General features: G+C 34.6%; 1 protein-coding gene across 1 annotated transcript; it reads right to left on the reverse strand.

Moving 5' to 3' along the window:
• Window positions 1-12,604: 12,604 nt before the first annotated feature.
• Window positions 12,605-14,533, reverse strand: LOC113777267. Its single transcript, XM_027322302.1, has one exon. The coding sequence runs from the start codon at window positions 14,531-14,533 to the stop codon at window positions 12,605-12,607; it is 1,929 nt and encodes a 642-aa protein (XP_027178103.1).
• Between the last annotated feature and the right edge of the window lie 2,832 nt (window positions 14,534-17,365).

Below are 17,365 nucleotides of genomic sequence, written 5' to 3' on the forward strand. Positions count from 1 at the left end.
AATGCATTTTGTTTAATTTTAAAATATGGTTGTGGTTTGTGTGGGATTTAAGATTTTTACCAAGTAGGTACAATTGAGATAAATTTATTTGTTTGAATTTACAATTTAAAAACTTTATTTGTGTTTAAAAATACTTAATTTTTTATTAAGTGATGTCTTAAATTAGTCTATGGGATAATAATCTAGAACAATTGAAACAATTATTCTATGCGCAAGTGTGTGTGTTTATGTGTATGTATATATATTTATGTGTGGGTGTGTGTATATATAAAATATCATCGAACCGGGGTTGAATCGGTTTGACCAATTGAATCTTGACCCAATCACCTTACCAGTTTAATTAACGGTCCAAGTTTCAAAACATTGTGGGGAACACCTTTTTCTGAAGTGAAACATATTGCTGAAAACTCAACTCTTGTCTGCTTGCACCATGGAGTTGAAGTGGGTAAAAATTAAAAAAGAGAGCAATAGTATGCGCCATAAATGATAAACGCTTTTTGATGAAGAAATTAAAGTAGCCATTGAGAACTTGTTTGGGATGATCAATAATAGAGGTTAGCATATATATATATATATATATATTTACATGAAGACAAGGAACCACTTAGATGCTTTTTGTGCTGTCATGGTAAGTCAATTATTAACCGTTTTGTAGATGCTCTTTAATGCTGAAAATCTTTTCACTATTATTTTCTAGAAAAAGATAGGTGAAATGTATTTTGTAGTAGTTTGATGCCCCATTCATTGGACTGAGAATGAAAAGTTAAACGAGTATGTTTAGTAATACACCAAAAGGGACCAAGTCCCTTTGACCTATAGGTTAGAGGTTTTAACCTTATCTGCAGTGAAACAAATTTAAAGGAGGTGTCAGAGCACCACTTTACTCTAATCAGGTCTGTATATCTGTTAGTTTCTTACACAGTAGATTAGGTTATACAAATATTATCGTTGCTTGAAAAAAAGAGATATGTTGAGTAATACTAGCCTAAGTTTTTATAATTGAACATTGAATTAAAGGTAATTTTGAAATAAAGAAAGAATTTTTAGAAGCAAGAAAATAAAGAAAGATTAGATGAGAGTCAGAAAAGTAGCCTTCGTATTGGACAGGCTTTGGAAGGAGGATTCGGGGGATCATAGTTAAATAAGTCGACTAATATATAAAGAAAGATTCTAGTAGGAAAAGATGTTCTCAATGTATTTTTACACCAAGATTTTAAAGGAACAGATAAAAGTGTCTGTCCTAAAATTGACCAGAAAATCAATTAACAATTGTTTACAAGCAGTAATATTTACTTTGATGATTTGGCTAACGAGCTTAAGTTGTTTTTGTAGGTTTACTACATTTGTTGCCACTTTCTCGGCTTCTTTTTTTTTTTTTTTTTTTTATTTATGACACATCGGGTATCCGGACCTCTGGCCTGATTAATACCCCTGCAGTCTGGGAAAGGGTGCCTCAACCCACTCTGAGCACGCTAACCACGGAACCAGATGGAGCACAAAGTGAAGTGAATTTTACATGAGTAATCTAAGTTATTCCAGAAAATTCTTTTACACAATTGTTAAATTGCTTATAGTTTACGTTAAGTGATTGGGATTTTCTGTCCTAATTTCTATATGAAAATATTAAATTGCTTATCGTGTACCTTAAATAAATTGATTAATATGCTATCCAAAAAAAAAAAACCAAAAAGATGATCAAATCTCTCTCTCTCTCTCTCTCTCTCTTATTTTTTTTAAACGTTTCATCTTTACACAGGAACAAGCTTTTTCATTGTCCAACTTAGCAATGTTTTCACAAGTCTAATGAATGTAAACTGTCTAAACTTTTTGTTTGCTGTTCATCTTATCTTTTCCCTGCTAAGTGCTACAAGTAATAGTTTAGGATGGTGCAAACCAAAAATTGATGACACTTCGAGGGTGAAAATTGCAAATCCCTTCTAATTTTTTGTCCACTCTAATAGATGAGCTTGGAAATTTTCGCTTTATTCAGATTGATTCAATGCAAGAAAGTAATTTTGTTATGTTGAGTTCAATAACTTTAAACGATATATTTGACATCTTAATAGTGTAACTTTAAATTCTAACCAAATACTTTCAAGTCTGCATGTCTTTGAGCCCTTCCTGAGTTTTATCTTTATAGTAAGCTAACTATTTGGAAGTTGGCACTGGAAGAAAACAATGAAACACAGAAATAATTGAGCTTGACTGTGTAAGTATCCTGCTGGAATATATTTAGACCATAAGTATTGATCCAAATCCTGTGCTGCAGGCTCCAGACAAGCAAGAGCTAATATGTTCAGCAAAATTGAGAAGCGAAAAGAAAAAACTATTGAAGATAAAAAGCTCACATTGAAGACCACAGTCATTTGTTTTTTTGACTGATCTATTACTAATAGTATTTGGAGTTATTTCGAATCCAAATGTGCTGTATGACGGCACCGATAGGAGCAATTTGATTGATTGGATTGGAATTAATTTGAAAGGCAAATCTCTTGCTAAAACAAGGAAGAGCTTTGTTGGCAGCTCCTATTGAGTGCACTTGGAAAGAAACGAATGCAACACAATTTAGGAATGAATGCAGGGATACAAAAGTTATTCGACGAGAATCCTTAAGGTAGTTATGTGCAGATTGTCCTCTTTCAAGAAAGTCAAGAAGATGTATATATAGTAATGGATGATTTGTTTTTACTTGCAAGAGTAGTTAGGGATTCCATAATCCTAAACAAATTTTTATTGTTATTTTTACTACTTTTATTACTTGTTAGTAGAGTAAATTTATGTGCTTTATTTGTGATAGTCTAAACAATAGAGGAGTTCAAAAACTACATTGACATTTAATATCTTGTACTCAATAAATCATTTGTATATTTACAGAAAATGGAGTATTTATGTTTTTAAAATTTGGTGTAACGGAAAAGTCCGATCACTAGGGCCAAGAATATATGGAAATCGGTGAGGCAGTCACAACACCCGAGGTGTTGAACGAGTTTGGCAGATCCAGAGGAGCAGAGATCTTTCTTGGTCTATCACCAATACAACCACCAGCACTAGAAAATTTTCGCACAAAGGCTAAATTGATTGAAACTTGCATCGTTTGGTAGGACACCATACAAATTACTCTCGAAACTGACTAGGGTTCTGTGTTTGGGTAGTCATAGTATTTTTTTTATTTAATTTTATTAGAATTATAACTGTTGTCATTAGTTGTATTTGTGTTGACAAGGAAAGAAGAGAAGAAATCGATGCCAGCATCCTACTGAAGATCTATAAGCAGATCTGTAGTTGCCTATCTTGAATCGTAACCATTGCCCTCTATCTAAAATATGCTCTCTGAATCCATGGTCTTCACTAATGCCTAATGGTTTCAAATCCTCGTGTCTCCAAACTTCCCCTGTCCCCCTGTTCCCTATCCCACATCATGCCATATGTCTATCACATTAAATGATATTTTATGGATTCTTCTTTCTCACAGAATAATAGAAATAGGTAAATCATCCTCATCCTCACAAATCAGGATGGCCTTGTACTTGCAGCATGGTCGAGTTGTCCCGTCTTTGTTCTTAAAAATTTAAGTAGACATGTGGCAGGATGTGGGATAGGGGATAGAGGGACAAGGGGAGTTTGGGGACAGAGGATTTGAAGCCCATCTATGGATCCTTATCGCAACCATATACATAGTTGAGTTTGTTTAGGGCTTTTCACGTATTTTTGTTATTGGAGTAGGACTTTTTTTTTTTTTTATCAAGAAACAGAACACATCGGCAGTACTCAAAAGAAAGACCAAAATTCAAATAGTTTATCTAGTATTTCATAAACACCTAGCAACCCTCTTAGGAGCAGAATCGTCTACATAGGCAATTTTCGCAGTGGGCTTAGCTGACAGCAAATCGGTGAACTCTTGGTATGGAGACTTTGTGAAGCGAGTTTATCTCCAGAAGTCGGGGGATAGGAACCCACAAGTCTTCAACCGACATTCAAACGTAGGATACTTTAGTTTATATATTGAAATAACACTTGAGTGAGATATACCCTAAAATACATTATATTTTCATCCTAAAATAAAAAAGTTCTCAAAAATATCATTGAGATTTTGTAAGATCTTAGCAAGCTAACTCCGTTACTGTGTCAGCAAGCCTTAGTTACTTAGCAATTAGTTGGAGTTAATTGAATGCTGACTCCGCATGACAATTTAGCTACTTAGCTGTAAATTAGTTACAATTAGTTACTGCGTCAATTGCTGGAAGCCAGGTAGAGTTGTAAGTTACAATTGGTTTGAAACGGGGGTTGGATGAGTAAATGATGCATCAATAAAGGGGTTAGTGGGTGAGGAAGTCGGTCTAAGTTGCTGTCACAATTTCTCAAGTTCTTCTAGCGCAATTTTCTCTCAGTTCACCATCTTTTCCTCTTGTTTTTGAATTGTATTGTCCATTTCAATTTACAAAGTCATGAGCTAAAAGAGTTTCTGTAAGGCTTGATCCTAGGAAATTGATGAAAAGGTTTTTTGACAACCCCGAAAGACAATAATAAAGAAAAAATAAATAGAAAGAGAGACATAAGAATTATGTGGCTCGGCCAACTAATCTACATTTATAGGCGAAAGAGTAGCAGATTCACTATAAAAAAAGAGAGTATAAAAGAAAGAGTACCAAGCTCTAGAAAAGAAATCCTAGGTCTAAAAGCACTAAATTCTAGAAACACAAGAGAATCTAAATATAACAAAAGACTCAACAACCTAAGAGGTCCAAATAGTCCACTAACTAGCTCTCTTTGTTTGGTACCTTTCAAAAACTTCTCTCTTGAATTGGGGCTTAGGGTCCTTGAGCGGTGCCTTGATGCATTTGAACTCATTTAAATCCACAATATTTATAGCCACTAAGAGGAGAGATGTCTTTGTAAAATTTTCAATATGGTTTACAAAGGCAAACACAACAAATTTCCACCTTTTATATCCAACATCGATAAGTTGGCAACCATGCTTCACCTTTTGTATGAAAGTTTCAACGGATCCTAATAGGCCAGCATCCTAAAAGCCACAACGAATTCTAATGGATCAAAGCCACAAAAGCCCCAATAGATTCCAATCGGCCAAAATCACAAAAGTCTCAGCAGATCTCAACAAGTTGAAATCGTGAATATAGTAATCTTGTTTCATCTTCTCCACAAATCCCTCAATGGACTTTTTCTCAATTTCCTGTAGCACTGAATTAACTCTAGCATGAACTAAAAATAGCCTCCATCTTGAGTTGTCATCCGGAAAATTGATGAAAGAGTTTTTGGAAACTTCAAAATATAATAATAAAGCAAAAATAAATATAACAGTCAAGAATTATGTTGTTTGGACAATTGACCTATGTCACAAGTAAAAAAGCAGTAAATTCACTATGAAAAAGAGAGTACAAAATCATAAGTTTTAGAGTACTAAATACTAAAAACACAAAAAAGCCTAAATAAAACAAAAGGCTCAACAACCTGAAAGGTCCAAATAAGCTACTAACTAGTGCTTTTGGTTGGCACTTCTCAAAAATCTCTCTTAAATTGGGGCCTAGGGCCTCTCGAATCTCTGTTGATATACTAAAGCCAGTTGTTTGATAACCTAATTCAGTATTTAAATTTAATGGATTCAGATCTTAATATGTTTGGATGCGTTTGATAACTCAAAATCGAACATCTGAATTAATTAAGTAGTACTAAATTTTTCAGGCAAAACTTGCTCCAAAAAAATAAGTGATAAGCTATTTACTTATTACTGAATATGATATACACTCAAATATATTAAATTTAATACTTAACAATTTAATAGTTTAATGGATTCAGATTTCAGTTTTCATATTTCAGTTTTATCAAACGTAGTCTAACTAATGGTCCAAGCTTGCTATTAGTATCTATTCACAAGAAAGTCCAACAATGAGTTTGGTTAGTGGAGACTTGCTAGCAATAATATCTTTTCTTTTGCTTTTTTAGATCATCTGAAGCTGGACGTTCAGTCCCAGTAGCGTTTGGATTTGGCTTGGTCAATTAGCTGTATTTTCTTGTTGAGGACAGAAGACTAGAAGAGTTGTCCAAATTAGCTAGAGGATTTGGTTTATTTTGTTGTGTTGCCTCGCTAAGCCGAGAAACAACACAATTGGAGAAAGAAAACAAATCACAAAAAGTTTTCCAATATGACACAAATAAACATCTAAACTACCTTTTCATACCTTTTCTATCTTATCACGTCTTCCATTTGCAACAAGTTCTCTTTATTACACCCCATGAATCCTCCTCTTTCCTGGTTTCAACCCATTTCTTTTATTTTGGTACTCTGGTAGAATGCAAACTTAAAGGGAAAAATTCACTTTTCATCCCCAAACTTTGTGACAAAGACACATTTGGTCCCCAAACTTTTTGTCAGAACACATTGAGTACATGAATTAAAGATTTTTTGTCACATTTAGTCAAAAAACGGGAAGTTATTCAATTTGGATGGTGAAGACCACATGGCTATTAACAGATGTCCAAATATCAATTTATAACCAACACAAGTCAGCTTTTTGTGGACATTACACAATTCCTTGAACAAGTTGTCCATTTTGGTATTATTTTAAGTTCTTACTTAACGGGCATTACCTATTTAAAACACTAGCTTTTTGTGGACATTTTATTCTCAAACATTCAATTTATAATAAATATATAAATGTTTTTAAGTAAAATTCAAAAAGTGTTAGATTATATTAGCTGTTTTTAAGTAAAATATAAATGTTTTTAAGTAAAATTCAAGTAAAATGAAAAAAACAAGTAGGTTATCTATTTAAAAGAAATTAAATATATTTTAAAAAAGAAATATCGCATAAAGTATCAATTCTTTATGGCTTTTCTCTATTACATGAACCAAGTGTCAAGTTTTTATAGGCATTTTATTCTGAATCATTTAATTTATGTTAAATACATAAATATTTGCAAATAAAATTCAAAAGCTGTTACACAAATATTTTTACCAAAGGAAAACTAGCATGTTTTGTATTTAATATAAATGAAGTATTTGAAAGTAAAAACAATTGTCCATAACATACTAGTTCTTTACGAGTTTCTTCCATTATATGAATAAAGTACTAGTTATTTATGAGCATTTTACATTGGATCATTTAATTTATATTAAATACATAAATATTTATAAGTGAAATTCAAAAAGTGTTACACTAATATTATTACGAAAGGAAAACTAGTAGGTTTTTGTATTTAACATAAATTAAATACGTGAAAGTAAAAAAAGAAATTACCCACTTTTTACTAGCTCTTTACGGGTTTCTTCTATTATATGAATAAAGTACTAGTTATTTATAGGCATTTTACTCTGAATCATATAATTTATGTTAAATACATAAATGTTTGTAAGTAAAATTTAAAAAGTGATATACTAATATTTTTACGAAAGGAAAACTAGTAGGTTTTGTATTTAATATAAATTTAATACGTGAAAGTAAAAAAAAAAAAAAGAAATTACCCATAACATATCAGCTCTTTATGGCACTACAAGAAAATTGCGTTTCTGTGACAGGCGAAAGTCGTCACTAAAAATTCAGAAGTCGTCACAAAAAAAGTCAGTGACGACTTTTACTGCTGTCACAGAGCTGTCACTAGTTCTATGTCACAAAAGGGGGTCCATGTGACGACTGTTGAAAGTCGTCACAAACGATTTCGCTTTTGTGATGACTCTTGTCGTCACTCATTGTTGTACATTGTGTGACGACTTTTATTGTCACTAAGCTGGCTAAATTCTTGTCATAGTCAATCCTTGGAGTTGTCACATTATGCTTCCGTTCAGTGACGACTTTTGTTGTCATTGTTTTCCATCCATAAAAAGTGACGACTTTCTGGTGTCACTAGTGAAACTTGTTGGCAGTGACAACTTTTTTATTGTCATTTATTTTTTTTGTAAAAACAATAATCCAATGTTAATTACGCAACATAGCTGCCAACAATCACAAAACGTTCATTGAGTAGCAAGGAGAAAAAAAAAGCCAACATACGAAAAGAAAGCCAACATTCATTTCCAATAGAAAATCAACCCAAATACACATATATATAAATGTTGCCTCAAATGAGTCATAAACCATGCACCATCCAAAATAAGCCATTCAGTTACAATACTAGTACGATTTCCCATCCACAATAGAGAGTAGTAAAGTTCTATACAAAAATATGAGCACGATTCCCATCTAGAACAAAACATGAGCACGATATGCCTTGTAGTCTTCAAATCAAAAACCATCTTCACAGCAATGACTGGCTTCTTCTTCTTAGGAATCGTGTTAGAACCTACACGTTACCAAAATTGAAGCAATGAGCACTAGTGTTAAAACTAGAACTACACTTCTAGATAGGCACCATATTATAAAAACTAATGTCACTCTAATTTGAAATTATAGCAATCTAAGTAAATTGCTTAACACAAAAATAAAGTGAAATTATAGCAAATAAGACATTGAATGTATATTCTGTGAAATATAGAATAACAATACAAACACAATAAATATCTGCATGTTCACAAATATATGTGCAATAACAATAACAATAACAACAATAAAATCCTAAAATCATTGAGAGCCTAGATGATCGTGAACCACACAGTATATCAAGAAAAAAAAACACACACACACACACAATCACAGGTGCCTCTTTTTCCTTAGCACAAAAAAAAATTCTGATACAGAAAAATTTAGATGAGTTCGACAAAGAAAAAAGTGGAATACATCCCAACGTTCAAACACCTTTGCTTTAAAAACACTAAAGTTTTGGTTGCAACATCCAGCACCTCAATGGCTGTAATTAAACATGAACAAGATTTCAAGCACCTAAATCAGCCTCAAGCAACTCAATTGCATTAAACAGGAATCAAATTTGGTGGAACCAGATTTCAAGTGCCATCAAGCAACTAAATTGACATCAAGCAACGCAATTGTATTAAAAATGAATCTCTATTTTGTAGAACCAGAATTCAAGTGCCTCAATTGTAATAACTATGAAGAGCAAACAATTTATTTATACCTGACACAGAAGTTGCTTATTTGCGCAAGTCTTTCAGCTGGTTAGCTAACTCATCATACAGGCTTCTTGTTTCTGTTTGTTGCTGTTGCAAGGTCTTAATCAACTCTTGCTGAGCAGCGAATTGTTGAGTTACTTCTGCAACTCGTTTTTCTGCTTCATCTGCTCTTTTTCGGCTGTCCTCAATCTCATGCCTCCAGCGTTCTACCTCAGCAGCTTGCTTCTTGGTTGCACTATGACCGCGGATGTGTCCAGGTATGTAACCAAGTTCTTGCTCGCATATTTCCTTGCTAGTCATTGAAGTTGTAGCCTGCAATTCCCTCATTTTGTCCTAGGAAAGTAAAAAATATGATCATTATGTAGCTGGAATGGATGTCAATAATTTAAAAATCCATTATCCAAGTGAAACAGCTCACCAAGGTCTCTTTTGCTTTGTCATTTACCAGCCCCCCTGACTCCTTTGACTTTCGACTTAACTCAAACATGTCTATCTCTGAAAGCTCGACATCTTCTTTCCTTTTCTGTCCAAATTTTCAATTTTTTCATTTTCAGTCATATGACAAAAAGGATGTACATGTACAAGTGTTGGCTGGGTTTCAGATTACCTTTTCCTTAACAACTCTTGCAAGTGATTTTGTGCCAACAGTAGTGTGGCAGTCATTTTTGGCACGATTTTGCTTGTTACGTTCACTAATTTTCTGCCACAAATTAGTGAAAATTTTAACTGACAAAGATTAGCAAATTTGTGAAGTGAAATCTGAAATTTAATAAAAGGATAGGTTGTTTTGACAAGCTAACCTTAAATTCATCATTTTCAAAGTAGCTGACCAGCCACTTCCAATCTTCTTCACTCACACCTTCAGGAACTTGCCTCAATGCTTCTTGCCTTGATTCAAAACTCTGGAAATACTTGTGAAGCCGATATCGATGGTTTCAATATTGTGTGTTTAACTGCCTATTAATAGCAATTTTTGAGGTGATGTGCTCTGGAAATCGAAAGTCATCCTACAATAACAGTGCAATCTACTTAAAACCAAGCAAATCTAAAGCAATAAAATCTCTCATACTTTCTGGATGAAATTAGAGTATTAGCAGGTCAACAAATACCGTAACCGTGCTGTAAATGCCTTCTCGGTCACCGGGATTGAGATGGGACCACTTTGGAACATTAAGCCTAGCAGCCTTCCTAACAACACAACCCCCTTCTGTGATGAAGTATTGAGAATCCTTCCCAACAATCCGCCGAATACAATCATCAATTTCAATGGTGAGCGTCTCATTAGCCTCCCTTTTTTTTTTATAATGATAGATTTCGTGTACGTCCTCTTCTTCTTGCTGACAGCAGCATAGCTATTAACAAATATCAGTCCATACATTACTTTGACCACATTAACAAAGTCAGTCATGAAATAGAAACTTGGTTTTTAATTTCAACCGTGAAAATGAAGTCTAACTTACCATTTTCTTGCTCATCCGAAACTGGAATAGTCTCATTTTCTCTGGATGCACGAGACTCAGATATCTGAGGGTGTATCATCCTACTCTTACTAGCAATTTCTCTAGGTGAAGAAGTTGGAGTGACATATATTGCATTCTCTGAGGATACACTCTTGGATGCACTTCTTGGTTGATTGCTTCCAACTGAATTAGGTATTGCAGGCTGTTGTGCACCTTGAGCTTTTCTCTGCAACATTTGGCCTCGCTTTCCTGGTCCAGCCATCTAAAAGTAACAAGAAATTAGTGTTACAGCATAGTATAATTTAGGAATAAAAACTAGTTAGCCGGAGTTAAAGAGATTAAATTTAGTTTCATGTAGTCCTCATCAATTTCACCTATTCCGAATCGATGTCATTATCACTAAGAATCTCCTCTTCGTCTTCCTCATTGTTAGACTCATGTTCATTCACTTCATCATCATCATTAATGAAGTCTTCAAAGGTGCCATTTGAGCTATTTTTTGACTTGTCAGCATGTACAATGGATGAAGGTACAGCCTTCGGTATCTCATTGTCTTCTCTTGAAAGTAATGGTGGATTGTCGAGGTCTATTATAATAGTGAAATCCCCAGTTGCTTCTTCTTGATATATTTCCTCAACCATTGGTTCTTTTTCTAAATCTTCAGGAACATCATACAAGTGCCTTGGACTGAACCTCTTGACGACAAACCAGTTTTTGCCTAGTTTCACGTCTTCAAGATAAAAGACTTGTTGGACATGTTGAGGGAGGATATATGGTTGGTCTTCATACCATTTTCTGGACGAATTGACACTTGTGATACCCCATTCTTTGTCCACTTGCATCCCAGCACTATCATCGGTCTTCCACCAGTCACACTTGAATACTATAACCTTTTTTTTCCCGAGCCAGTATCTTACTTCAATAATTTGTTGTATCACACCATAAAAATCGATCATATTGTTACCATGCTCACCTCTAACTACAATACCACTGTTTTGAGTCTTTCTTTGCCTTTCCCGATTTTTCGTGTGAAACCTATACCCATTAACCATGCAGCCCGTATACATGCAAACTCGGTTGTCTAGCCCAAATGCTAATGCTCGAAGCTCGCCATTGGAAGCCTCGCTGCCATACATAACCTAGTAAGGACAATTTCACCTAAATCAGTAATTTATTGTATTAGAGATAAAAAAAAGTAGGCTGTCCAAATGACACTACAAACATACACGCTGTTTAACCCATTTTGCAAATTCTCTATCGTGCCTTTGGTCCACATTTTCAGCACTCTCTGCCTCCAACTCCATTTTATGCGCACTATAGACAAAAACAATCACCTTGTATAAATTTGCCTTTGAACATATCAAACTATAGAACAAAGGTACAAGCTTTAATTAACATTAAAAGCTTACTTTATATAGTCCTCAAGCTCATCACAATTGTTCAATATAAATGTATGAATTTTTTCCAACTCTGAGTCAAGGAAATTGCCCCTTTTGGGCCCTCCAAATGGACGACCAGAGCATGAAAAAATGGACAATTCACCAGTATTATATCCCCTATCATTGTTTCGTTCAGGCTTGTTGAATATCGTATCAATATTGTCTAGGTACATAGAGCAGAATGTCAAGCATTCTTTATCTATGTACCACTCAGCAATGCATCCCTCTGGCCGGGCCTTATTCCCAACATAACTTTTCAGCACTGCCATATGTCTTTCTCAAAGGAAAATAAAAGAAATTAGAAGATTGCAGTGGTCTTTAATAAAAAAAAAAACTTACAAGGCTATATGTACCACTCTCTACCTCTCAAATGGGAACATCCAATGATATTGAGCTGGACCGCCAAGGATAGCTTCAGCAGGCAAGTGAACCATCAAGTGCATCATTATATCGAAGAAAGCTGGAGGGAACAACCTCTCTAATTTACATAAGATGACTGCAATTTTTTGGCCTAACTCCTCCAGAACCTCTCTATGTAATGTTCTAGCACATAATTTTTTGAAGAATTCACTTAACTCGAATAGCACTTGCCGAACTTCTTTTGTTAAACTTCCACGGATTGCAAGTGGGAGTAGCCTTTGTATAAAAATGTGGAAGTCATGACTTTTCATTCCAGAAATTTGAAACTAGCCATTCTTTATACATCGGCAAATGTTTGAGGCAAACCCATCTGGATATTTGACAGAATTCAAGAACTCACATACTTTTTTTTTCTCCTCCTTGGTTAGGCTATAACAGGCATGTGGCATGATATAAGAGTCGCCATTTGGAATCAAATGTAGCTCTTTTTTCAAACCCAAATCCTTCAAATCTTGATGACACAACCAGTGGTCTTTGGTTTTGTTTTCAATATCCATAATTGTGGCAATGACAGTCTCTGAGACATTTTTTGACACATGCATTAAATCCAAATTATGCCTAAGAAGGAGGTCTGCCCAATATGGTAACTCAAAGAAACAACTTTTCTTTGTCCAGTTCAAACCACTCTTAGAACGCTTGCATTTCTTTGCATTGGATTGCGCCTTGGTCTTCCCAAAATTTACCTCCATATTTTGCACCTGATCCAAAATTTCATTTCCAGATAAAGGTGCAACAGGATTCCTAAAGTCCACATTGCCATTGAAAGGTTTTTTTTCTCGCCGCCAAGAATGGTCAATGGGTAAGAAGCGGCGATGACCTGTGTAACACAACTTTTTTCGGTGTGGTAAATGTACGCAAGTTGTCTCAACCATGCAAATAGGACATGCTTGATACCCTTTCGTACTCCATCCGGACAGCATTGCATAAGCTGGAAAATCATTTATAGTCCATAGTAAAGCTGCCCGGAGGTCAAATTTCTTGCCACTATATGCATCATATGTTTCAACACCAAGCCACATTTCATTCAGTTCATCTATTAGAGTCTCCATGTAAACATCAATCTCATTTCCCGGGGATTTAGGCCCAGGAATTAGCATTGATAGGAAAAAGAAAGGATCTCTCATACACTTCCAAGGGGACAGATTGTATGGCACTAGATAAATAGGCCAGATGCTATAAGCACTACTCATGGTCCCAAAAGGATTGAAACCATCAGTTGCAAGACCTAACCTCACATTTCTAGGATCAACGGCGAAGTCCGGATGCAACCTATCAAAGTGTTTCCATGCTTCACTGTCTGCTGGATGCCGCATGATGTTATCATCATGCACACACTTTTCTTTATGCCATCTCATATCTGAAGCTATTTCTTTGTGGGTATATAATCGTTGCAGCCTAGGCTTCAAAGGAAAGTAACGCAAAACTTTGCGTTGAACTCTTGAACCTGCCATCTTGTAGCGAGGTTCTTTACAATTTAGATTTGGACAAGTGTCAAAATTTTCATTTTCCTTGCGGAAGAGAACACAATCATTGACACAAGCATGGATTTTTTCAGATTTAAAACCTAAGTCTCGAATGAGCTTCTTAGCATCAGCAAAAGACTTGGGAACTGTGGCTTCAGGAGGTAGTGCATGCCTAAAAATTTCCAGCAATGCATTGAAGGACTTTATAGTCCACCCGCTCATTGTTTTCAAATGGAGCAAAGTGACTACAAAGGATAGCTTTGAGTAAAAATGATTCCCTGGATACAGCTCCTTTTTTGCATCTTCTAACAATTTAAGAAAGTTATCTGTGTCACTATGATTCGCATTTAGACTATCATCCGTTGATTCTTCCCTACCAGCCCAATTGTCCCCCCATTGTGCTGTCCCAATGTCGTGCAACATGTCATTTAAATCTTCAGTATCACTATCCTCCTCTCCATCCCCATGTTCAGTACTATCCCTACAATTTTGGTGTCGAAATTGTTCCCCATGGTGTATCCATCTTGTGTAGCTTTTACGAATGCCTTGAGTCAATAAATGATCCTCCACAACTGTTTTAGTTTGGTTACAAAAATTATTGCATTGTGTACATGGGCATGGGATTTTCTGATTTTCAACTTTTTGAGAATATGCAAACTTGAGGAAACTTTTTACTCCGAGTTCATAAGCCTTGTCCTTCCTATTGCTAATCTTCATCCAAGTTTTATCCATGTCCTAGATATAGACACATCAGCCTTTAGTACAAAATACTTTTCTAATATCAAACTAAAGAGAATAATTTGTTAACTAGCCTTTTCAAAAATTAAGGCTACAAGTCATATGAAAAGCAGCCATAAAAGTAATATGAAAATTCATATGAAAAGCCATGAAATCAGTATCATATATCAAGAAAAGTAATATGTAAAATGCAACATTTCAGAAGCCCAAATTGCCTCGAATAATGGCAAGGAAATGAAGCCTTTCGGGGGTAGGACAGAAGCCATTGGATAATGAGCTAACAAAAACAGGGGAAAATTAAAATGTAGGTTCGAAAATGGCAAGGAAATGAAGAACAAAGAACAAACTTCAGTTGAACTTACCTAAGAAATGTATAGCTTTCCCCAATTGCCTTGGATTTGCTGGTGCTAAAGAGCTCGACGCGGTTGCGGGTCAATAGAGGGGAGAAAGGGCTATCGTCAGTGGTGAAGGAAATGCTGAAGAATAAATTATGGTGCTGGATAGCTCGGACTTCAGTGGCTGATGGTGGTGGATAGCGGCGGACTTCAGCGGTTAACGGTGGTGAGCGGCATTTCGACACGGTTGCGGGTCAATGGAGGGGAGAAAGGGTCATCGTCAGTGGTGAAGGAAAGGCTGAAGAATAAAGCTCAAGTTGCTGGGTAGCGGCAAACTTCAGCTGCTGATGGTGGTGGATAGCGGCGGACTTCAGCGGCTAACGGTGGCGAGCGGCATTTCGAATCTACGGGAAGGAAGGGTTAGTTCACCATAGGAAGGAAAGACTGAGAATGAAATTTGTCTAAGTGTTGGAAGAGAGAAGCGGCGAGACTTTTGTTTGTGTGTGAACAACCAAAAACGACGTCGTTTTGTAGAGATTTCAGCCACCCGCCTCGCGCCTCTTTCAGATTTCAGACTGGCGCTCTTTTTTTTTTGGCATCTAAGCACATCTTTGAGATTCCAGGATTCACACCTTTAGCTTCATACATTTTTTTTCTTTTTTTTTTCCCTGGTCAAATTTTTTTTTCAGGTTTCTTTTTTCATACTTAATCTCTTTTTTTTTTCCTTAATCTCATCTATAAATATCAAATAAATTATTTGATATTGGTTTCTTTTTTGTGCATGTATATATATATATATGTGTGCTTGTTTGTGTCTATATACATCTTTTTGGGTTTGGACAACTCAATATACAAATTATTTAAGAAATTACCTTACAATAAAACTTACACAATAAAACATGTTTCAAAAATTTAACATGCATAGAATCGCTTATATACAGTATAGCACTTCTTACTCATGCTTATACTACTCTTTGTCTATTACTTAGTTTTTATAATAAATTAAAAGAAACATGTAATCAAATATTCTGTTAAATGTGTGGCAACTCTCAATCTTATTGCACAATAGATATTTTACTGAATAATTTTAATTTCGTATATACCCATTCCATATGAAAATAATTATTACTTATGATGTATTACACGTTATACTAATCTTTCACAGTGCTAACATTAGACTACAAATTATATTCAATTACACTTTTTCAAATTATTTCAGTTATTGATTTTTGGGGGTTGTTATAAGGAATAATAAACAATTCGTGAAAATTTTTTTATGCTCAGACATGTCTATTATGTCAACTTAGCAAAAATTACAAATATCTAAAAATAGTTTGTTATTATATCATTTGCATTTTGCTAATACGTAATGAATAGGGGCTAAATTATAAAATTAGGGTGTCATATCTTCGGTGCTTTTGCTCATATAAAAGAATTGGGGGCTAAATAATAAAATTAGGGTGCCATAGTAGAATTAGTGAAATTTGATGAAAATACTATAGAATTGCTTATATACAGTATAGCACTTCTTACTCATGCTTATCCTACCCTTTGTCTATTACTTAGTTTTTATAATAAATTAAAAGAAACATGTAATCAAATATTCTGTTAAATGTGTTACAACTCTCAATCTTATTGCACGACAGATATTTTACTGAATAATTTTAATTTCGTATATACCCATTCCATATGAAAATAATTATTACTTATGATGTATTACACGTTATACTAATCTTTCACAGTGCTAACATTAGACTACAAATTATATTCAATTACACTTTTTCAAATTATTTCAGTTATTGATTTTTGGGGGTTGTTATAAGTAATAATAAACAATTCATGAAAAATTTTTTATGCTCAGACATGTCTATTTTGTCAACTTAGCAAAAATTACAAATATCTAAAAATAGTTTGTTATTATATCATTTGCATTTTGTTAATACATAATGAATATGGGCTAAATTATAAAATTAGGGTGTCATATCTTCGGTGCTTTTGCTAATATAAAAGAATTGGGGGCTAAATAATAAAATTAGGGTGTCATAGTAGAATTAGTGAAAGTTGATGAAAATACTGTAGTATACAGTGACGCAAAAAGTTGTCACAAAATTGGAACCGGGTAGACTTTCAATGACAACAAGTTATGTTGTCACTGTAGAGAGAGCGTTTGTGACGACTTTACTTGAGTTGTCATAAAATCATTTCCCGCGGCATCAAATGAGATGCGCGCCAACTATTTTGTGACGAGTTGAGAATGACAACTTCCAATGTTGTCACTGATTATGCTTGTGCTGTACTCATCTGTGATGACACCTAATGTCGTCACTGAATTAGGTTATCTGTGACAAGATTTTTGTTGTCACATAAATTTTTGTCACTGAAAAATATATTTCTTGTAGTGTACACTTTTAAAAGTAAAGGATGAAAAAAGTCATTTTGCAAAATGTGAGGGACATTTTGAACGATTTTCCCTTATATTATCTCCTTAATT

The sequence above is a fragment of the Coffea eugenioides genome, chromosome 7, assembly GCF_003713205.1.
Source record: "Coffea eugenioides isolate CCC68of chromosome 7, Ceug_1.0, whole genome shotgun sequence".
Taxonomy (NCBI): Eukaryota; Viridiplantae; Streptophyta; class Magnoliopsida; order Gentianales; family Rubiaceae; genus Coffea; species Coffea eugenioides.

Coding starts and splice junctions, on each gene's coding strand:
- LOC113777267 (XM_027322302.1), bottom strand. CDS start 14,533: ATGGATAAAACTTGGATGAAGATTAGCAATAGGAAGGACAAGGCTTAT.